We start from the raw sequence: 23,922 nt of genomic DNA, 5'->3' as shown, positions 1-23,922 counted from the left end.
ATGAGAGGTTTAAAATATATGCCGACCCCGCCCCTAATGTAAATAATTGAGGAGACGGAGGGAATAATTTATAATATACTAGCAATCTGGCCCGTGCCTCGCACACGGGTAGCGTTTGAATTTTTAATTTTAAATAATTAATATTATTATTATTATTTAAAATAAAGTATAAATTATAAGCAAGTAAATAAGTAATATTTTTCACCTATAAATTTTTTGCTTACAAATAATAACTAGATTATGTCCTTCAAATTCAAAACACAAAAAAATACAGTAATGGCTCGTGAGCCGTGACAAGCATTCTATACTGGGCCTCCAAGAACACCAAGCTGCTCGACCGTTAAATTCTTATATATTTCCTTACAAATTTGATTTTTCCATATATCAAAGATACTTCCACGACCACGATTACACACTTTTCATTACAGAGTCAAAAAGCCCTAGACATTTTTCCAGTCAAGCTCGCAATATCTCGCTTTTACTTCTGTAAGTCTACATATATATCCTTTTATATATGTGCATACCCTTGTATAACTGCATGTATGTATGTAATTCATGTTGTATTCTGTAAATCTTTAAGAAAATTTGTGGGTTTGGCTTCAACTTTAAGGGCTTTGATTGGATTTTTTAAGTAAATTGATTTACATGAAATTGAGGGCTTTTGTCTGATTATAGGTTGTTTGATAATGTGGCAAGTGTAATGTGCTTAGAGGTACAAAAATGTAATCTGTATGTACCTGAAATCCTGGATTTGTTGTATGTTTGTTTAGCAGAAAAAAAGAGAGAAATATTTGTTTTATGTTCAATGCTTGTGGCTGTGGGTAATTATGTTTGTGATATATGGTTCGAGTTGTCTTGTGGGTAATCGAAACATGAGTGGGATGTTACTGATACAATTTTGAGATGCATGCTGTTCTTTTCTTGTTTAACTGATTGTTCTTGACAAGGGATATTTTGACTATGTTATTAATTTTATAACGATTGTGATAATAGGGTTATTAACCATGCTCCATATGATATGTTTATATTAAAGTCGATTAATATTAAGAATAATGTAGAAAATACTTTATTCAGAAATTTTGTCCGGGGGATCAGGGGCGGACTGACATAGAAAGTGGCACCCCCTTGGTTCTAGGCTTAAAGAATAAATATGGGGAAATTTTATTTGGAATCCGCTTAAATTTTGAACCCGCTTAGATTTTGGTCAGGAACTCACTCTATGTTTTAGCAGCCCAATAGTATTGAACATAAAAGAAGTATGGGGCAAAAAGAACGTTACAAAATCAGCCCAATACAAGCCCAAATAACTAAACACGGTTAATGAAAAAAGTAATAAAACAAGTCAGATCAATAATTCATTACTGTTGTGTCTGTCATCCTGATCTCCCAATTACTCATTGTCTTCTCGGCTCTCGGTGAAAAAATTAAAAATCAATTGGTGCCCTATCGTCTCTCTTATTTTATTGCTTCGGAAGTTCATTGCAAAGTGCACTGAACTTCATTCTCACTCACTTGTAAGTAACTTTCTTTTCTTCTCTTGGTTCTCTCCACACCTAAATTTTATACGTGTTTAAGTACATAATTTAGCTTCATTGATGAGTAATTTTTTTTTTAGTTTATTTGATGTTTAATTGTTGAACATTAATGATAATAAGTAAATGTTAATTGTCGAATTATAATCATGATCATATTTTATGATTATTTACAGATTTAAAAATGGAAAGATATTTTAAAAGGAAATTATTAATGTTATCTCGAGTGGAAATGTTAAAGTGTCTCAATCTAGTTCAACTCTTATGATGCCTAAACTGATTGATTTGAAAGAAATTCCTTCGGATCCTTGTGATAGAAAAAGAATTCTAGAATGTCATCCTAATCAAAGAGATGAAATAAGACGAACATACATACTCAGGGGACCTACTTGATGGGGGGTAAATCGAGACGCTTTAATCCTAAATGGTATGAAGACTTTGATTGGTTAGTGTATAGTGAAGTTGTTTAAGGATCACTGTTGAAAGGACGGGGTGATGCTTTTGTATTGGAAGGTTAGTGGTTGGAATAAAAACATGAAAGACTTGAGTCTCATGTTATGTTGGGGATGTTGATAGTATTCATGATAAGGCAGTTAAAAATTATGATGATCTAACGAGACAAGACCAATCTATCGCCGTTGCTTTACCTAAGCAAAGTGATATTGCGAAATTTGACTATCGGATTCGATTAAATGCTTCAATCAATGTATCATGATATTTGTTGAATAGTGCATTGCTGTTTCGTGGTCATGATGAGTCTGAAAACTCTCTTTGTAGAGGACATTTTTCAGAGATGATAAAATACACTCAAAGCCAAAATGAAAGTGTTTGGAAGGTTACACTAAAAAATGCTCAGCGAAACAATCAAATGGTGTCTCCAAAGATTCAAAAAGATAGTCATTGTTTTGCACAATAAATACTCGAACCTATTTTTACGGAATTGGTGACAGTATGTTTGCTTTATTAGTTGATGAGTCTAGTGATGTTTCTAGAAAGGAACAAATGGCTGTTGTCATGTGGTTTGTTGATGATTCATGTGGTTTGTTTAAGGAGAACAGGACGGGGTTCTTCCGTACTATTTCTAATTGTTATTGTATCATTTCCACCATACTATTTATACTTGTTATTGTATCATTTTATTTTAATATTATCTTAGGAACCCACTAGATTAAATTAAATTCCTGGGTTCGCCACTGCTAGGGATGTACAGTATTCGAAACTTTACCAGAATGTTAATGCTAACTGCTACATTTAACTTTTGAAAGAATGTTTGAAGGAAATAGTATGAGATACATTTTTTCTTCTATGTATTCCTATCTCTTGATTTTTTGATGTGGAAGTACTGTAGCTTTTGTTGGTTTCATGTTTCTATATTCTCAATTATAATTTTTTAGTTTTTTTTTGAACTTAGTTAATTATATCTCATGATTATGTTTTTTGCCTACTAGATATTTTGGGCTAATGGCTAAAGTACCTATGGATGTGGATTATATTCCTGATGAGAGTAACTATCTTGTGGATTCGAAAGGTCTACACGAAATTGAGCTGAAGAAGTTTTTGAAAACAGCAACCCAATCCTTTTTCAAACAACATGGCTTGATAAGTCATCAACTGAACTCATATAACGAGTTCATAAGAGACGGTATCCAAGAGGTTTTCAGCTCTGTTGGAGAGATACCTGTTAAGCCATTGTATGATTCATCTCAATACGGTGATGGTGAATGGAGATCTGCATCAGTAAAGTTTGGAAAGGTCACCTTTGAACAACCGAAATTCTATGCAGGCGAAAATTTCCCAACAGATGATGGTGATTGTTTTAAGGATATGTTGCCCAGACATGCTAGGCTTCAGAATATGACATATGCAGCTAGGATGAAAGTCCAGGTCAACTTTAAGGTACTACTGTCAGGACAAACACACACACACACTGACACACACGTCTAGGTTTGTGCTTCTACTTGATTTGCAATATAAGCATGTAATATAAAGTTATAATGATATAACTTTAGCTTGGGTGATCCACATCTCAGGGTCAAGCACCTGATTGTAGTTCATCTTTACCTTATCCTATCCTTAATCTCTTGTATTGAACCTAACAAAGGTCCCAAGAATATTTGTTCCTCAACACTCTACCTGCTAACCGCTGAAGCATACTATATTTAATAAGTAATGTTTTGCAAACATTAGGTATACACCGAAAAGATGGCCAGAAGCGTTGGCTTTGGAAATGAAAATGATCAGTATGTTGAGAAGACTGTTTCTAGTGAAAATAACACGGAAATGATTATGGGGAAGCTTCCGGTTATGGTGAAATCAGATTTGTGCCGAATGAAAGGAGTTACCGAAGGTGATTGTGATTTTGACCATGGAGGTTATTTTATAATCAACGGAGCTGAGAAGGTGCTTGTTTTCTTCTTTATTTCTTTCATATGGTGAAACTTCATTGTTTGGCTGATTGGTATTGGTGTAATAATTGTGGTTAATTAATTTTTAATTTAGCTCAATGAAATGCTTGAAGCACAATACGATTATATTTGTTTTGTCTGCAAATACAATTCAAATCTGCTGATAATATTTAAGTTATTTTTTTTAAAGTTATCATGCTTCAAGTTTTCTGCTTTACTTCTTAACAGAATTCTTTTTCCTTTTTTATTATGTCCAAGTATGCTTAATTGAGCAAGGCCATGAGTCGCAATGTCTACATGTATTACCATTAAGAATTCTTCTCCTATGAAGGATTTGGTAGTTATTGTGTATATTTGTAAGTTGTGTGGATTAAATGGTAACTGATCCTCAATGTTGCTCTAGGTCTTTGTTGCCCAGGAGCAAAGCTGCTTGAAGAGGCTGTGGTTGTCTTGCAATCCCAGTTGGACTGCCTCTTATCGTCATACATTTATAAGAAAAAGGGTGCAAGTAAAACTAGTGGACTCTTCCAAAATTGAACATACTGGAGGAAGAAAAGTTCTTAGTGTAAAATTCCTGACTGAAATGCCAATCTGGATCTTATTTTTTGCACTTGGTGTTTCCTCTGATAAAGAGGTTGTGAACCTGATTGATGCTAATGCTGAAGATGGTACTGTTGTCAATATCCTAAGAGCTTCAATGCGTGAAGCTGACAATCAATGCGAAAATTTCCGTAGAAGGGGAATTGCTCTTAGTTATATAGAACAACAATTCAAAACTTGTGAATTTCCACCTGAGGAGTCCGTTCAGGAGTGCATTGACAAGCTTCTGTTACCCAAGCTTGTTGGTATCAAGCAAAAGGCTCGTTTTCTTGCTTATATGGTGAAGTGTCTTCTAAAGGCTTATACTGGCCGCAGAAAATTTGATTGCAGGGATGATTTCAGAAACAAAAGGTTAGAGCTGGCCAGTGAGCTTTTAGATCGTGAACTGAGAGTTCATATCAATCATGCTAAAAGGAGAATGATCAAGGTTATGCAAAGAGATCTTGATGGAGATCGTAGCATGAATCGAATTGAACACTATCTAGACTGCTCAATCATTACAAATGGGCTTTCTAGGGCATTCTCAACTGGAGCATGGTCACATCCATACAAGAAAGCGGAAAAGATTTCTGGTGTTGTGGCTAATCTGAGCCGAACTAATCCACTCCAATCAATATCTGAAATGAGAAGAACCCGCCAGCGTGTTGAATACACAGGGAAAATTGGTGGTGCAAGATATCCGTAAGTAACATACTATTGCCAGTTTCTTACATGTAAATGTATAGCTGAAACACTTTCTCTTGTTAGTCGGTATATTGTTGTTGCATGACATTTGTTTTCGCAGTGGTAGCTGTTTCATTGTTGATCTTGCCATCTGAAAAAAGTATATGGTGATGATTTCTTACAATAGTGGGTATAGTTGTATTCTGAGCTATGCGACTCAGACTCGGGATAAGTGATGTACTCAGACATCCGGAAACAGGGACACAAGTACCCTGTCCTAATTTTTGGACATGAAAGTGGGGCCACATTATTAGTTTTTATTCAAGAAAACTATATTAGATAAATATTTGAAGCCATGATTAACTGTAAAATTCATACCAAACATGTTATTGTAATCAACCAGCCTCATGCACTCTCACACTAATTGCGCTTGGGGTATGCTTTAGATCTGTGTGCATTCTATACAATTTTTTATTCTCATTCTATTGCAAATATAACCCATGAAGTAAATTATTTGAAAACTTTATATTAATACTTGGGGTTACATACTAACGAGGCTTAATTTGCAACACAGCTTAACAGATCTATTTTATCCTAACAGTCATGATATATAATCATATCACACCCTCTGCTCACAGAAATTAAGGATCCTGGAATCAGGGAACTTTAGAACTGCAGGTAGAGAGATAATGAAAAGTAGTGTTGTTTAGTCAGATATGTCTTTATTCTTCTTAACATCTTAAGATTTTTTACTGGGTTAGTATTTTTATCTAGCTTGCACTTAAGAATTGATGTACGAGTTGATGAATCAACAACCATGCTTTAAAATTTGAACTTTCACCTCTGTACAGTTGCACAGTTCTCTACAATCATCTTTTAAACCAAACATAGGAGTGTGGACGTCAATTTTATTTCCATTCTCTTACTTGTTTTAATCCTGTGCATGATTTTTGGATGCAGCCACCCTTCCCATTGGGGGAAGATATGTTTTGTCTCTACTCCAGATGGAGAAAACTGTGGTTTGATAAAAAATTTAGCCAGCACTGCACTTGTCAGTACGAGAGTTTTGGAACCAATTTTTGACAAATTGCTAGACTGTGGGATGGAAGAGTTGGTGAATGATACCTCGACTTCACTTCATGGAAAGAACTTAGTTTTTGTTGACGGAGAACTAGTTGGAGTTTGTCAAGATTCAGCTTCATTTGTTGCAGAATTAAGAAGTATGAGACGTAGAAAGGAATTACCAAACCAGGTACTCTAAATTTATACATGCAAAAGAATTTTGCTAACTCACACACACACATATACATGTACATACATACATACATATCCCATTGCTCAAAAAGCAACATCGAATACTTTAGAATCGAATATAGAATCTCATCTAAAACTTTAATTGAATTCTAATTTTAGGCTAATTAACCTTTATTATGAATAATAATAGTATTTAACATGTTTAGCAATAAATATAGATTAAAAATAGCATGATTCTATGAAAAATTAATCGTGCAAAATAAATAAATAAATAAATAAATAAATATATATACTCCCTCCGTCCCACCAGGTTCTTTACAGTTCCCTCTTTTGGACGTCCCATCCATTTCTTTACATTACAAAACTTTCCCAAAATAGTTAATGGGTCCCACCACTTTATCACTTTTCCTTCCTTTTCACACTACTTTTACTCCACTATCTCTCTTTTATATATTAAAAATCGATGGGTCCCACCACTTCACCCACTTTTCTTCCTCTTTTTCACTACTTTATACATATTTCTTAACCTCCGTGCCCAAACCCAATGTAAACAATTGGGTGGGACGGAGGGAGTATATATATATATATATATATATATTATATGATTCTATTCTGGATTCTATAATATTTCAAATTAATAATTTGGATGATCTTGGATGTTAGATTTCATATATTGTTTAATTGGTGTTTACCTATGTAATTATAATCTCAATAAGTCATTTTTTTATGAAAAATGAAGTGTTATAATCGTGTTTTGTGTTCTTTTTTTAAGGTGTTCTTTGTGGAGTGCAACCCTATATATATAGGATTTCAGTCTCATTTTCACTGTTGGTTCCATGATAAGCATGAACAATCACTTTCTGTGAACTGATTTACATGGTTTATAAAACATATTTAGCATTTAAGTTTATTTTACCAAAAATGAGGCAAATCATTTAATCCTATAATCTGATGTGCCTTGGCCTGGTAAAGACTAATTTAGTGCTATCTTTCATATATTCCGCCCTCTCATATTACTTCATTCATACTTTGGCTTCATCTCTATCACCTACGCTGCCAATTTCGACAATGTGAACAACCTCTAGAACAATATAGATGTTTATACTACGAATCACTTGCTGGTTTTGCAATTAGAATGTGTTTTTTTGAACAGATGGATTTGACGAAAATCCACATTCTTTGGCCATTATCCATCAAGATTCGAGGTTAATTCCTGCTGTATTATATAAGATACTGTTGGGGGATGGACTGGTTACTTAGCATAGTAGGAAACCTTGGTTTAGGGAGGGGTCCCAGGTTCAAGTCCTCTTAGCATTTCTCTAACACCTAATGGTTTTAGATGGAATGGTTACTTAGCAATTACGATTACAGTTGGGGCAGTTCCTCAATTTGCTTCCTGTATGAAGTCATATATCTACAGGTGTGCTAGGTATATCTGGTGTTATTTTACTTTAATTCCCATACTCTACCCGTCAATGCTTAATCATTCTCCATCCAGCCCGTCCTGTTTTCCTGTGAGTACTACGCCTATAACATACTACCCACTTGTGTACTTTCCTGAACCAAATTTTGTAGAAACATATGTATTATAAATACTTGAAAATATCTTTAAATAACTAAACTTTACCTTTCTCTTTTATTCCATATTCATGTTATATGTATATACTTTGCTTCAGTTACAAAGTACAATAGAGGAACAAGTATAATTTTATGTGTGGGTATTCCTTGTTGGATTATGTAAGATTGTCTGTATCCGCAGGCAGAGGCAATATGCCTATGGACATTCTGTTCCCTGCATACCCCCGGGGAGAGAGGGGGGGGGGGGGGGGGGGGGGGGGGGCTGTATCCGCAGGCAGAGGCAATATGCCTATGGACATTCTGTTCCCTGCATACCCCCAGGGAGGGAGAGGGGGGGGGGGGGGGGGTACCCGTCTTAGAGTCCCTTTACAGAACCTAAATTATTTCAATTTCGATACCCACTTTATAGTAGGAGGTGCAGTATAATGAACACTTTTTGTTTAATCCTCTGCTTCCTCTTTGTATAATTAGGTTTGAACGCTTCTCCCTGTAAATTTGTAGCACTTATCATGTAGATATTTAATTTTTTCAACAAAGAAACGTAGCGAATTGCATCCTGCTCTGATACATTATTCTTGTTTTCGTTATAAAATCTATAATAGAAGTTGGCTGTCATACTTGTTTATCGGTGGGGGCACCTGCTAATGTACTAATATTAGTTTACCTTTCTGTACTGAAATGTGCTCGAACTGAAATAAAGTTTTTGTTTACGTCTTAATATCGTATTCATGTATAGTGGGTTGGTAGGCATTTGTTCTAAGATTAATTCACCTTTCGCTACTGAAATATGCTTGAACTAGTATTACAACGCTGAAATAAAGTCTTTGTTTATGTCTTAATATCAATATTAATATATAATAGGTTGGTTGGCATTTGTTTTTTTGTCTCTTCAGTGTCATCTTTCACTGTGTATGTGGTTTGTACATGATGTCTTAGGAATTTTGTGGACTAGCATTTTTGTGTGATTCTATTTCAGGTGGAAATCAAAAGAGATGAGAAGCAGAGAGAAGTACGCATATTTTGTGATGCTGGAAGGGTTCTACGGCCTCTTCTAATTGTCAAAAATATAATGAGGATCAAATCAATTAAAAAGGGAGACTATGGTTTTCAATCCCTTTTGGACAATGGCATAATTGAACTTATCGGAGCCGAGGAGGAGGAAGACTGTCGTACGGCATGGGGAATCGAGCATCTCAGGTCGGCATATGGAGGGGATGTACCCATGAACTACACGCACTGCGAACTTGACATGTCATTTTGCTTAGGCTTAAGCGCTGGACTTGTCCCCTTTGCGAATCATAACCATGCAAAAAGGGTTCTCTACCAGTCTCAGAAACACTCCCATCAGGCAATAGGTTATTCTACTACGAATCCGCGCATCAGAGTTGATACTCTTACACATCAGTTGTATTATCCCCAGAAGCCTCTTTTCCGGACCATGCTTTCTGATTGTCTAGGAAGACCTGATTGCAATATAACGCCATTTAGGCCAGAATTCTATAATAGCCAATGTGCTATTGTCGCAGTTAATGTTCACTTTGGCTATAACCAAGAAGATTCAATAGTGATGAATCGTGCTTCAGCAGAACGTGGTATGTTTCGGTCAGAGCACATCAGAAGTTACAAAGCTGATATCTATAACGATGAAGCCTTTTCCAAGCCACAGAAAGTAGAGGATTCGATGAAGTTTGGAAAGATCCAAAGCAGAGTTGGACGTGTCGAATGCTTAGAAGAAGATGGTTTCCCATATATCGGTGCAAGTCTGAAGGCTGGTGATATTATTATTGGGAAACATGCAGAATCAGGGGCTGACCAGAGTCTAAAACTGAAGCATACTGAAAGAGGGACGGTTCAGAGAGTAGTACTCTCTGCTAATGATGAAGGGAAAAATTTCGGTATAGTATCTTTGAGACAGGTAATTTTTGCATAATTTAAAGCACTTCATGCACTACTGTATACCTTCTCAAGTAGAAGCTACCATGACCTAACTTTTCTCTAGGAAAGCTTCTTAATCTTCCTGTTTCTGCTTTATTTGGTCTTTAGAAGTTGCAACTAAAACATATACCTTAAATGCAAATTACTATCCTTCGGTAGTGATAAATCTTTTAGATTGTATTATGTTCTGATTATTAAATATATATATTAGCAGCTAAATATGGGGTGAGAAATGGCAGATTTGTAACAAACTATATGTTTTTGGTAGTTCCCATATCTTATGAAATTTAAATGGAGGTCAAGTCAAGTAAAAGAATAGGTTGTACGTGGCCCCTCTTTCATATCGGCTAAATGAGTAAAAAAATATCAAATTTAATTGCATGCTAATCATCAATGTTTTCTTTCTGTGTGCAACTGCATATTGAACCTTAGACTTCCACAACTAAAGAAATTGATTCAAAGCTGAACAAATTCCGCACTTATTGTTTAAGGATGTATTTGGTAAAAAGAAATTGTTGTTGATCTTTATGTGGAAAACTTGCATGCTATATCTGATAAATTAAATCGACACATAGCCTAGCCTAATTTTACCACTCTTATTGAACAGTAAGGCTCACGTTCATGGGTTAAATCACGAAGGATATTATTCTGTCTTAGAGCATGAGGCCTATGTAGATTCGTAGATACACCAAGGGTAGGTATAGGCATACTTGGTAAAGCTTCCTAACACCTGTTAAGTGAAAAGAATTAAATGTATAAATTTTACATGGGCCAGTTATAAATGCTATGTCAAGCTCAAAAATCAGTTCTCACTAGTCCATTACCAAAATATAAATCATCAGTCTTTATTTATCCAAATTCTATTAATCATGAAGGATGGCTGTTTACTTTTTGTTTCTCTGTCGCACACTAGTGTTGCTGTAATTTTACATTTTTTTAGTTGCAAGATTTTTGTAATTGCGCATGTGACAAGACCATCTAAAGTTATTAACTTTTTCGGTGTAGTGCATGTCAATCTTGTTGGCACATGAAGAAGTATTGTCCAATAAAAATATCTTCTGTGTCCCTGTTTTTAGTATATATGTGTGCGACTGTTTTTAGGCTTCATAGCTAGTGCTACAGTATAGGAGCAAGTCCAATGCTAGATGCAAATTAACTTATTGCTGTAATGTAGCACCAAAAAGTACATTCTGATGCTAAAATTAAAGTTGCACTCGGATGCTAGTTGTATAACTAGTTTCGGATTTTACCAACTCATTTAACTTTTACCTAACTCCATATGCTTGTGGTATCTGGTGATGTACAATGTAATAATTGTTTAACTACTTCTCCTCCGTTTATAGTATATGTTGATGTTGCAAGGATGCATAAATTCATCCTTGGTTTCAAATGTAGAACCGGGATGCATGCCTATGCATATTTGCATCCAAAAAAGTAGTTGAGTTTTTATACATTTGGTGCCAAATTATAGAAATAGAACCAAGTTAGAGCATTGCATTGGACTTGCTTTAAGAGATATTTTACTAGAAAATATCAATTTTTTGGTATCTAAATCATTAATAAAAGACGGTCAGTTAACTTTTTCTGGCAATTGTAGCAGACTCTGCTCTTATGTCTAGAATAAGTTATACGTGGATGTTGGGACGATACTATATCTCTTCTACTGTGTTTTAAATTAGAAGAGAAGTTAATTTACATTTACTTGTGTTAAAAGTTATTCAGGGAGAGTAGTTATCATTTATATTATACCTTAGTCAGCATCTCAAAATTGAACTGACACTATATGGAAACCATATATTCCTAGAGAAAATGCTTTTTGTTTACTCCTGATGCCTATTTTTGTAATTTCAAAATTGCACTCATGGGTATAACATATAAATAAACAATGAGGGTGTGTAAAATAAATTACTCCCAATACTCCAACAAGCTCTTCAAACAAGCTCTTAAGTCAAAAAATAGAGAGCATTGACAAAATTGAAGCTCCAAGAGACTCTTAGAGACTCTTCAAAACCTTAAGAGCCTCTTCTCTCTCCTCTCTTTTAAGAGTCTCCCACTCACTCTTAAGTTATATTTTATTGTAAAGTGATACAAGCACTCACTTTCTCTCTCCACTTTTGTATTGTATTCCTATTTAATAAAAGTAATTTAATAGTAAAATATTATTTATTGAGTGTTGTTGGAGATGAATGTACATTAAGTTATTAAGAGTCAATTTTTTATATTATATTTGAAGAGTGACTTGAGAGACTATTGAAGATGCTCTAAAAGTCACCAGGTGTCTCTGTCTATTTGTTATTGATTTTCGTCTTTTCTAATGGCGATTTTGTTTTGATTGAATTGGGTAGGTTCGATTTCCATGTCTAGGGGACAAATTCTCTAGCATGCATGGGCAAAAAGGCGTTCTCGGCTTCTTGGAGGCGCAGGAGAATTTTCCTTTCACTGCACAAGGGATAGTTCCAGATATAGTGATAAACCCACATGCATTTCCTTCACGTCAGACTCCTGGTCAACTTTTAGAGGCTGCTCTGGGTAAAGGGATTGCCCTCGGAGGTAATGAAAAATATGCCACGCCTTATTCCACTCCCTCTGTGGAAGTCATAGCAGACCAACTCCACAAGTAAGATAATTATGCTCTTCTTTTTTGCCTACTCTGAGTAATGCTTACTACTATGCGTAATTGCCAGGTTGTTTCATCCTTTATTTATATAATCATGCGTAGTTTAGGAACTGTTACAGAATATTTTTTGTTCGTGCTCATTTTTTTGTCACTAAAATATTAATTCCCAAAGGTTTGTCGAATCGGTGTGTCCACGTACTACACACCTGCACCCCCGCACGTGTGTATCCTTGTTTCTTTATTTCCCTTCCATCATCAGAAAAAGACAACAATTCAATTCTTATGCACTTCAGGAAATGAAATTAAAGAAAAAAATGAGGATAACTGATACCTTTTTAAATATCAGTCTTACTCAATTTCACTTGATAGCAGCAGTTAAATAGTGCATATTATACACTTGCTACAATCCCACAAAGTGACTTTTGGGGGTAAGTTCTGAAAACTCGGTATGTATTTTAACATATATGCAGTATAGAGATATTAGTTTAAGTTCGATGCGAGAAAAATCATTAGATTATAGATACAGTTTGGGGAATCTTCTTGAGATCAACATGCAGAACAGTACATGTATCAACTTGTCAAATCAAGACCTTGCATGTTGTATATCACATAGTCACACCTCTAACAACCTCGAGTCTGATCCCTACTGTTCGTCTGGCAGGGCTGGATTTTGTAGATCGGGAAGCGAGAGAGTGTATGATGGTCGTACTGGTGAAATGATACGTACCCTCGTGTTCATGGGTCCAACATGCTACCAGCGATTAACCCATATGGCTGAAGACAAGGTCAAATTCCGGAACACTGGCCCAGTGCATCCTCTCACGAGGCAACCAGTTGCTGATCGTAAACGGTTTGGTGGAGTTAAGTTTGGCGAGATGGAACGTGATTGTCTTATAGCCCATGGAGCATCAGCCAATCTGCAGGAGCGACTCTTTTTATGTAGTGACTACGCACAGATGCATATATGTCGGAAATGCAAGCACACAGCAAATGTCATACAACGCACAATGGGGGGCAAACACAAAATCAGGGGACCATATTGTCGCTATTGCGAGTCTGCTGAAGACATTATTAAGGTAAATGTACCTTATGGAGCAAAGCTACTATCCCAAGAGCTTTTCAGCATGGGCATATCTATCAAGTTTGAAACCAAGCTATGGTAAATTCACCATGTTCCATCAGTTTGTTGGCTTAGAGATAGATCCCTGTATATTATCCTACGGCTTGTCATAGAAGCTTCGTATTACTAGCTTTAAGTAATTATGCATGTAAGATGATGTTGAATTTTAACTACCTTCTTTGTTATTTATATCTCTTTCAAGCAATGCGAATGAGGTATTTGGGATCAAATGCATGTCTGCAATGCGTGGGTCATTGTTTAAAGTAAAAGAAAATAATAGCGCGGTTTGGCTAAACTTAATTTTCAGAAATAAGGGCTTATTCTTATTTTCTGAAGAAAAGTGTATAAAATTTTACTTTTTTCTGAAACAAGTACTTATTTTTTTGTCATATAACGAATATGAAATATCTCTTTAAAATTTATATCCAAATTTTTTTAAAAAGATGATTTTTTTTTAAAAAAATAAGAATGAGCACGTTTGGATAGCATTATGGTTGATATATCAATGTATCATAGGGACTCTGTTCTAAAAGTCGGTGATTAATCAAGATTAATCCTTGTTCCGTAGCTTGCCGAACTGATTGAATCTCCGATTAATCACTGATCAACCCGATTAATTCCTAATCAATTCAATTAATCTCCGATTAATCCTTGTTCTGTGGCTCCACCGATTAAGTCTGATTCTCGCTTTTTACAACACTGTTGATAGGGATGGTTTGCCGTATGATAGGGATGGTTTGCGGTTTGGACGATCTTGTATCATATAAAGTTATTATACAAAAATGTTTTAATCATCATATATTTAAATTTTATTTATAAATTCAACTAAAATTATGTAAATTAAAATATATATAAAACATACGAACAGTACCGCACTTTTATGTAGGGGTGGCAATCGTTTCGTTTCGTATATTTTCGTGTTTCGTGTACTCGAAAGTGAAACCCGTATCCGCCCGTTATTAATTTCGTGTACCTAATTTGAAACCCGTATCCGATCCGAATCGTTTCGTGTACTTTTCGTGTATATTATATATAAAAATATTAATATATTTTTTAATCAAAAAATGGATTAAATATATATTTTCCTTTATAAATTTATTAAATGTGAATGATATATTTATACTTATATACAATTCTCTATAAATTTGTTAATGTATCTACAATATGTATCCACACATACATATAAATATATACTCCCTCCGTCCAAGCAGATTCTTTACAGTTTCCTCTTTAAGATGTCCCATCCAATTCTTTACGTTTCAAAACTTACCAAAAATAGTAAATGGGTCCCACCACTTCCCAACTTTTCTTCCCTTTTCACACTACTTTTACTTCTTTTTCACACTACTTTTACTCCACTAACTCTCTTTTATACATTAAAAATTAATGGGTCCCACCACTTCACCCACTTTTCTTTCTCTTTCCCACTACTTTATACATATTTCTTAACCTCCGTGCCCAAACCAAACGTAAAGAATTGGCTGGGACGGAGGGAGTACTTTTTACTCAATTATATATTTAATATATCATAACATATATATATAATAAATATTATCTACAAATATTTCGTGTACCCTAAATGAAAACCCATATCCGACATGAAATCCATCGTGTAATTTCGTGTTCGTGTACTTTCGTATTTCGTATATCGAAATTCAAAATCCATATCGGTTTTTTTCATATCGTTTTGTTTCGTGTTAGCGTGTCAAATTGTCAGGCCTACTTTTATGATATGCTTTACATAATTTTTATATTAACGCTATACAATTGCGATTTAAATATTTAACTAAATATGAGCGATTTTATAAGAAAACCGCGTCCCGTGAAAAATTAAAAGAAAAATTAGAAAGTATTGCTGCAAACAGTGAAAGTGAATAGAAAAGTCTCCTGAACATTTTGTAATATCTACATTTATCTCCTGACTCTTAACTCTCATCTCTCTCTCTGCTACATACTATGTCCTGGTCAAATCTCCGACGAACTTCGCCGTTGCTCCGCCCTTTGACCGCAATACGACACCGTCAGACTCGCCATCTGACATCCTCAGCGCAAACGCCTCTCATCGTAGACTCCAATTTAGGTCAAAACTTAAGCTCCTTGCTCAGATGGTTCTCGGGATTCGCGATCACTTCCGGCGTTGCATACACAACTTACACGTATTCCAACTCTGATGATGCCTCACTTGTTGATTGTAACGATGACTCTCCATCTCCACGCTTCTTTTTCGGAGGTGTTTCCCCTATATTATCCTCACCAATTTGTTATATCTAATTATTCCTATGTGTCTTTGTGTGTTGTTTTGTATTAGACTTTGATTGTAATCGTTCATCGGAACTGGCCGAAACTAAAATTCGTCAACAGAATTGGGAAAGATTATGCAAATCGTGTTAAATTGACTTTAGTTTGACTTTTTAAAGTCGAATTGATAGGAATTAAAAATTATCATCGTATATATGATCTATACCGAAATTCGATCTATATGCTATTTGAAGCTCAAGATATGGGGGTTTATTGAATTTGACTTTCCAATGTTTCGTTCTGAACAGAGAAGTTGATTTTAGGTTGGCTCTGCGAAGATAATTTGAAATTGTTTTATTAGTTTGATGTATAGCTTTATTAATTGTTGATTTAGTAGTTTTAGCATACACAATGTGTAATTTATTCATTACTTGGCAAAAAAAAATGGTGTTTATTATAAAGGAAGAAATGCAAAAGTAATGATTGTAGGTATACACACGTACCTGCTAAGCGTAAAAGGGTATAATTAGTATATATTCCCTGATTTATGAAAGGATTATTTTTTTGTGTTGCGAGATCTGATTTCATTGTTCTGCAATGTGGAATCGTACTTTTCGGGCTTTTACAAAATGAAAAGGAATTTATGAGAGCATGTTTTGTGCGGGATTGCGTGATTTTGATAATCTTTGATTGTAAAACCACAGTCCATTCTGAGGTTTATTGTCTTCACTCTACTATGAAATATACATATTCTGAGAATGGTCCTTTTTGCATTTCAGAGGCATACCGGAAAAAAATATTCTTCAACTATGAAAAACGTATAAGGATGCGTAGTCCTCCTGAAAAGGTATAAATTCCTTGATCCTTCTATATTTGTAGCTTTACAATCCGTCAGGTCTCTCTCATCCTCATTAAGGAAACCATATATATATATTAATGTACTAATTGGGGGTGGAGTGTCAAATCTAGACAGTTGGGTCCAGGCAAAGGCAGTATGCAAAGTGGCATGTGTCTTGGGATGACTTGAGAGTATTTGACTGGGTTTGAGAAGTGTCCTCGAAGATTGTTGATTATACTCATGTTGATTAAAAATCTGACAAGATGGGCAATATAGTAACAAAATACTACTGGTCGGTATAATTCATGTAGAAACAGCATAAATTTTGATGAAGGTTTAGAACAATCCTATAATATCAGAACTAATCATGCATTATAACTCATAAATGGTTAGTTGGCACTGAACTCCAGTCCTCACAAAATCTGAAACTTTAGAGCTTTTGTGGTTTAGAAAAAGATACCTAATCCCCTCTTTACTAAAAGAATTCAACAATGATAGGTGATATTGTAAAAAATTGTATATTTGCTGCTCACTTCAGGAATAAAGCCATGTCCTTTACAAATTAGATACTTTGGATATAGGGATGATCAAGATTCAAGAAGCTACCTCATTCCTGGTTTCTAAGACATGTAATATATATTTACAAAGAGATCATAAATTTGTGGATTTCTATCTAGTATGCAACAGTTAAATGTGATGTTTATTTTATGTAAATTGTATATATTAATGTTCCGAAATAATTTGTCCCCGACTTAAGGAAGCAGTTGTGTCACATAGCTCCTTGTGCTGATCACAATATCTCTTGGTCCTAGTTTGACTTCACTTTCTTAAACTCCCTCCACCCCATTTATCAATCTTGTTTGATTTTTTTTGGTCAAATTGACCAAATTTTGGCTAAAATTTATATATATTAGATAATTGGAAAATTATAAAAAAATATAATATTAGACAGCACATTTGTTCTACTTTAAGATGTACTTTTCAGTTTCTTAAGATCAAGTAAGAATAATTATTAGTTACTAGGCAAAGTTTGGTCAATTTGACTACAAAAAGTCCTACCATAGAAGGAGTTTTAAAATACTGCATTTAGGTGAGAAGGTGTTTCAAAATCGTTTTGCCATGTGATATATTAATTATTGATGTTCTCAAATATTTTGTGCCAGACTTCAATGAGGTACTCGTGTGACACACCTCTTGTGCTGTTCATGAGGGAGACCTCTTGGCCCTATTTGGATTAAAATACTTTATTTAGGTGAAAAGGTGCTCTTGAAGTGTTTTGCTTAATACTTAATAGTATATAAAATTTCTTAATTTTCTAGGGTTAAAAGTTAATACGCATATATTTATAAGTTCTCTTCTTAAAATTCTTCTAGGTTTTCGAGTATTTTGCATCAGCTAAAAGCACCCAAGGAGAAGTTTTAATGACACCTGCAGATTTGATGCGTGCAACAGTTCCTGTATTCCCTCCTTCAGAATCGCACCTTGTTAGGGACGGATATCTGCGAGGGGAGAGGAGTCCTGGGCATTTGCGTTGTGATCATTCAGATTTTTTCATGCTTTTCGATGTAAACAATGATGGGCATATATCATTTAAAGAGTGAGTCATAAATTTTAAATATGTTGTTGGTTTCCTGCAAGGACTTCACAGTTATTTGTCATGGTCTCCTGCTTGCTTATATGAATTTCATTTCAATTCGGGAACTTACCTATATGCCATATACTTTTTCTTGTCGCAGGTACATATTTTTTGTCACACTGCTCAGCATACCAGAATCAAGCTTTTCAGTAGCATTTAAAATGTTTGACATTGACGGGAGTGGGTAAGTTAAACTCTAAATTTTGATTCTTTTGTGATACCTGTAACGCATACATATACACCTCATAAAGATTACTAAACCAATGTCCTTACTACAAACAAACTTACATTTTCTACATGTGCAATTGTCTCTCTTTTGTGCTATTTTTAGCTATAAAAGTCTGATTGCATACGGCTTGGACTTTCAGAAGATTAATTAATACTTGGATATATATACTCAGTTGCAATTTCAGATGATTATTAGATACTTAAAAAAAATTTAAATAGAAACATGGTGTGATTAGAATGAACCTCTAGGTGAAACTTATAGAGAAAGCTAATATCTTTTCATATATTATTTAAAGACATGACATCTTAATTGAAGGAAATCAAAGGCTGTTCAGTGGATTAGTTTCTGAAAAAGCTATGTTTCTTAGACATATATGTTTAACCACTTGATTGATAATCATTCTATTACTTTTAAGGTTAATAACTTGTTAACTTCTTTCATCCTCCCTCTGTTTCACATAAGATGTCTAAATTCTAATATGATTATATGAATACTTTTGTTAACTTGACCAAACTTTGCCTTGTATTTTTATTTATCCTAAAGAAAAAAAAATCCTAAAACACAAAACTTAAATGCTAATATGTATGTAATGCACTCAAACCTCCAATTTCTAGAGTTACAAAATGTAGAACAATTTGTAATTTCTCATCAAATTAGGTAAGAATGCCATTCAATTCGAACCCCATCTAGGTTTTAGGAGGAGAGAGTGGTAATATCGTACAAATCTCAGCACTAGTTCTGATACTTCAGTTGTCCTAAAATATAATCCCCTATTTGAGACTGCTTTGTTTCATGCCAGCCACTGCTTCATTAAGATTTATTATGTCTCAATACCTAGTTGTATTTTTGTTTAAAGGCCCTATTAGTCTTGCGTATAAAACCTAAGATATTTATCTATGCCAATGATAATAATGTTATATTATTATGCTACGGTCTGAACCTTAAAATATATTGAGAAGCTAGGTGAGTAGTCTGGAAGTCCTCATATTATATTTTCATGCCAACTTTATTAGCTTTATACTGCTGCTCTTGTTATAAAGCTTATATGTGTAAGCTTAATTCACTATCTTGATATACGCTCTCTGAGATATTTTATGGTATTGACTTTATATTGTATTGAAAGAGAGATAGATAAAGAAGAATTCAAAAAGGTGATGGCTATGATGCGAGCTCACAATAGACAAGGGGCTAACCATAGGGATGGACTTCGAGCTGGACTGAAAGTTGGGGGTTCTGTAGAGGATGGAGGCCTGGTAGAGTATTTTTTCGGAGAAGATGGCAACAAGCGACTGCAACATAATGATTTTATCCAATTTTTAGATGATCTTCATTATGAGGTATGAAACACATAAATTATCCAACACTGTTATGATGGACATAATTGTCGGAAAAATTAGGCTATGCAAAGCTTAGTATTGTTGTCATCATCGTCCCAGCTCTTCTTATTTTTCTTATGTTCGTTCAGTATATACAGTGCTTTACTTTTTTTAAATCAGTCAGGCTTTCAATTATACTGCAATTTTGGTGTTGAAGATGCTAATAAGACTGGAATATGCTCCACCTCTTAATTTCTTACTATTCTCTCAGTTTGGTACTTGGCACAACAAAAAGCATGTTGTAGTAATATTTAGAGCCATAAACATTCTATGATCTAGTCTGTTATGATTGAGGTTACTTGACATCATAGAGGTCAATAGTGAATTTGTTCTGTAAGGGTTAACAAGGATGCTTTAACAGTTTTGGCCACCGGAGGATTGTGTACTATTGTTAATATAAATCATCAGATATGGGAGATAAGCTTCAACTGTACAGTCGGTATGTTACTCATGGTCACAAGTTGTTCTCCATTATTCCCTTTTATGGTCTTTCTATAGGTAGGAACTGTTAAAGCTTTGAAGAGCAATGCATTCTAGATTCTACTTTTAAAAAGATTTTGTGCAATTCTCTCTGTATCTGTTGAATCTTATGTGTACATAATCCTGTAGTTATCACGGGAAAATTAACCTTGAAGGAAACCATAAACCTGTTTACAATACTTGAGCACCATGGTTTTACTTATTCTCTATAATCATTTCACCTCTTCTGGAAATATACATTAGAAGTTTTCGGAAATCTGAACTTTATCTCTGAAGTTATGATTTTCATTTTCTAATCAAACTAATGTTAATTTTGTTAGATCATTTAAGTTGAATATAAAACGACTAATTCATAAATTACTAATTTAGTTTTGTGATCATAGGCAATAATGTACTAGCTATATGAGTGGCTTATCTTTAAAAATTGATTTGAGTCGTAGCAGATGCAGATGTTACTGCTATGTAAACTGAAGCTTGTTAACATCAAGTAGTCTTGTTAAGCACCAGATAATGTAGCAAGTTTTCAGTTAGCTGTATCATGAAATCCTGAATTATGTCCTGTTGTATGACATTAGTTCAGTGCAATAATAACTTCCCTTGTGTATTTTCTACAAGATGACGAGGCTGGAGTTTGCTCATTATGACTACAAGAAAAGAGGAAGCATATCAGCAAAAGATTTTGCCTTGTCAATGGTTGCATCTGCGGATCTTAGCCATTTAAGCAAGTTGCTTGATCGGGTTGATGATATAGACAATGTGCCGTGTCTAAATGGTTTACGCATAACTTTCGAGGAATTCAAGAACTTCAGTGAGCTACACAGGAAATTACAGCCTTTTTCACTTGCCCTCTTCAGCTATGGGCAAGTAAACGGGCTGCTGACAAAGAAGGATTTTCAACGAGCAGCTTCTCAGGTGAGGCACCTGTATAGTATATTTGTGTTGGTACATTATTCTTTTTCGCTAATTGCATTTTGATCCAAACAAATTTGTAAATTTTCTCTGCTTTTTTAACTGTATAATATTTTTGGTTAGAATGATTGGTTATTTGGAATCTCTGACCAACCTTTTTCCAAAAATAGATATTACTTCCTAGAATCCACTGTTGAGTGATTGTTCTAGTCTTGATAAATTCTAGGGCATTGACTTTTATAACTATAAACCTGTAGAATACTTCGTTATGCAACCAAATGTAGTCTTTCCTACCCAGTTTTGACACCTGAACAATTTAACTGTCCTTTGTACTTGATGCAGGTTTGTGGAATCTCCCTAACTGACAATGCGGTTGGGGTCATATTTCATATATTCGATACAAATCGTGATGGTTCCCTAAGTTTCGATGAATTCATTAGAGTTCTGCAGAAGCGTGAAATGGATATTCGCCATCCTACCGAGGCTGGAATACTGAGCTTTTTGTCACACATTTGGAACGGTACAGATAAATTTAGTGCTGCACGGTTTCTTTCCTAACTGGTCTGCTTGAAAAGCTAATGCTACTTCCAACTTCTAAGATGTTTGGCCTCTTGTATGAAGCAACAAAGCAAAACTAACAGTTTACTTACATAGTTGACGGCTGAAAGGATGTACATATCTGAATGATATGATGAAGATGTTAAACACACAGTAGTGCAGGTCAAATATTCTCACATTATCATCTGAGTTTACTGTTAAGATTCCTAAATGTGCGCAACCTTTTCTCTTCTGACTGTTACTTTGCGACCATTATTGAACTACAACTCTTCTGGAGGCAGAGATTATTCCACAGATTTGTGCAGATAGATTGCTACTGAACTCAATTCTGCAATCAGAACCGATGTTTCTTGTCATGATTGTATAATACTAACTTTTTGTCAATCTGATAAACACTTGTAATTTTCTTAGTAAGTTTAGTGCTGTGTTTTCTTTGGGAGCCTTTTGCTAACTTGTACAGTTGTGAGAACCCTATTATTTCAGGGCTTTGTTTACGTGTTTTCGTTAGTATTATAGGCAATTCCCTTGAGGGTCGCAGGATCAAAACCTGGCTTTCATACCAACCATTTCGACTTTTCAAAATATTATAGCGAGAAACAAATTATAGAAATTACAAAGTCAAACTCTATTTGCAACATAACTTAAATTTTGAATTGCCTAAGCATTCTCCACATGTCCTTATTCATTCAAGAAGTGAAGAAACTAAACTTGAAACATATAAAGATTATTAATTCAATATAAAGGTTATTAGTTCCAAAAACTAACGAGGGTGTATTCGATTGGGATTTTAATGGATGGATTGTTTTTAGTCTATGGATTTTAATGGATTGTATGGGATCTTGATTTTGTGTGGATTCTTGATATAATGTCGCAGAGTTGATAGGATTTAGGTACAATGCTTCAAAATCCCATTGATTTTGGTGGATTTCAAAAAACTTAAAATACTCTGAAGAATGCCACAAAATCCATCATTTTATGAAATGAAAAAAAATCCATCAGTATTTGAATACCATCAGATTTTAATGGATTTTAAACAATCCTAATTCAATACCATCGGATTTTAAAGCATAATTTAAAATCCCAATTCAATACCACCAGATTTTGTAGCATAATTTAAAATCCCAATTGAATACCTCAAGATTTTAATGGATTTCAAACAATCCCAATCGAATACCCTCGGATTTCATGAATGCAAAAAAATGCTTTAAAATCCCAATCCAATACACCCCTCTTAACTTCAAATATATAAAGGGAGTGAACTTGGCAGCTCGGTAGGGGTGTGCACGGGTCGGTTTGGCTCGGTTTCTACCTAAAACCGTTACCGAACCGTGTATTTCGGTTCGGTTCGGTTTTTAGGTGGAAACCGTAACCGAACCGTTTCCGACGATTTTTTTCGGTTCGGTTAACCGTTGGTCGGTTTCGGTTTCTTTTCGGTTTTTATATGATTAGAAACTACTATACAAATTTAATACTTTTATTAATTTTATAAAAATATTTATATACTTATTATATCAATTTCTCTTACTAAAATATATAATTAATATATTGTTGCACACATATATATATATATATATAATTATATTTTTATTATATATTATATAAACGGCTTGGTTTTTTTGGTTCAAACTACTATACAAATTTAATATTTTTATTAATTTTAGAAAAATATTTATATACTTATTATATCAATTTCTCTTACTAAAATATATAATTAATATATTGTAGCACACACATATATAATATGTTATATATAATAATATATAATAAATGTTATATTTTTATTATATATTATATAAACGGTTCGGTTTTTCGGTTCGGTTTTAGGGGTAAAACCGTAACCGTTACCAAACCGTTATATCGGTTCGGTTCGCTTACGGTTTTTTTCGGTTTGGTTTTTCGGTTTTTCGGCTCGGTTTCGATTTTCCGGTTTTTTTTGCTCACCCCTAGCTCGGTA

The 23,922-nt window shown here is 34.5% G+C and overlaps 2 protein-coding genes across 3 annotated transcripts; both read left to right on the top strand.

Moving 5' to 3' along the window:
- The first annotated feature begins 261 nt into the window (after positions 1-261).
- On the top strand, positions 262-13,934 carry LOC108205279 (DNA-directed RNA polymerases IV and V subunit 2). 2 transcript variants are annotated; one of them, XM_017375170.2, is made up of 8 exons: positions 262-486; positions 2,981-3,428; positions 3,720-3,932; positions 4,341-5,218; positions 6,161-6,452; positions 9,009-9,947; positions 12,313-12,584; positions 13,246-13,934. In XM_017375170.2, exons 2-8 carry the CDS (start codon positions 2,994-2,996, stop codon positions 13,745-13,747), a joined length of 3,531 nt encoding a protein of 1,176 aa, XP_017230659.1. In that variant the 5' UTR covers positions 262-486; positions 2,981-2,993; the 3' UTR covers positions 13,748-13,934. The 2 variants fall into 2 exon arrangements, with proteins under 2 accessions (XP_017230659.1, XP_017230660.1); XM_017375171.2 differs by lacking the exon at positions 262-486 and adding an exon at positions 1,376-1,514.
- Positions 13,935-15,584: 1,650 nt separating this feature from the next.
- LOC108204817 (calcium uptake protein, mitochondrial) lies at positions 15,585-22,468 on the top strand. Its single transcript, XM_017374443.2, has 7 exons — positions 15,585-15,934; positions 16,722-16,789; positions 18,154-18,377; positions 18,517-18,600; positions 19,769-19,982; positions 21,117-21,413; positions 21,753-22,468. Exons 1-7 carry the CDS (start codon positions 15,661-15,663, stop codon positions 21,966-21,968), a joined length of 1,377 nt encoding a protein of 458 aa, XP_017229932.1. The 5' UTR covers positions 15,585-15,660; the 3' UTR covers positions 21,969-22,468.
- The last annotated feature ends 1,454 nt before the right edge of the window (positions 22,469-23,922 follow it).

This window comes from Daucus carota, chromosome 1, assembly GCF_001625215.2.
Source record: "Daucus carota subsp. sativus chromosome 1, DH1 v3.0, whole genome shotgun sequence".
In the NCBI taxonomy this organism is placed as follows: domain Eukaryota; kingdom Viridiplantae; phylum Streptophyta; class Magnoliopsida; order Apiales; family Apiaceae; genus Daucus; species Daucus carota.
The sequence above is the reverse complement of the archived record's forward strand: the minus strand, read 5'-3'. Positions and strand labels throughout refer to the sequence as shown.

What these genes read in the sequence shown, in the direction of transcription:
- LOC108205279 (XM_017375170.2), top strand. Translation starts at nt 2,994, where the DNA reads ATGGCTAAAGTACCTATGGATGTGGATTATATTCCTGATGAGAGTAAC. An exon ending in ATTGGTGGTGCAAGATATCC is followed by an intron (nt 5,219 to 6,160) that starts GTAAGTAACATA and finishes TTTTGGATGCAG; the next exon opens with CCACCCTTCCCATTGGGGGA. An exon ending in GTATAGTATCTTTGAGACAG is followed by an intron (nt 9,948 to 12,312) that starts GTAATTTTTGCA and finishes TGAATTGGGTAG; the next exon opens with GTTCGATTTCCATGTCTAGG.
- LOC108204817 (XM_017374443.2), top strand. Translation starts at nt 15,661, where the DNA reads ATGTCCTGGTCAAATCTCCGACGAACTTCGCCGTTGCTCCGCCCTTTG. An exon ending in GGGCATATATCATTTAAAGA is followed by an intron (nt 18,378 to 18,516) that starts GTGAGTCATAAA and finishes TTCTTGTCGCAG; the next exon opens with GTACATATTTTTTGTCACAC. An exon ending in TAGATGATCTTCATTATGAG is followed by an intron (nt 19,983 to 21,116) that starts GTATGAAACACA and finishes ATTTTCTACAAG; the next exon opens with ATGACGAGGCTGGAGTTTGC.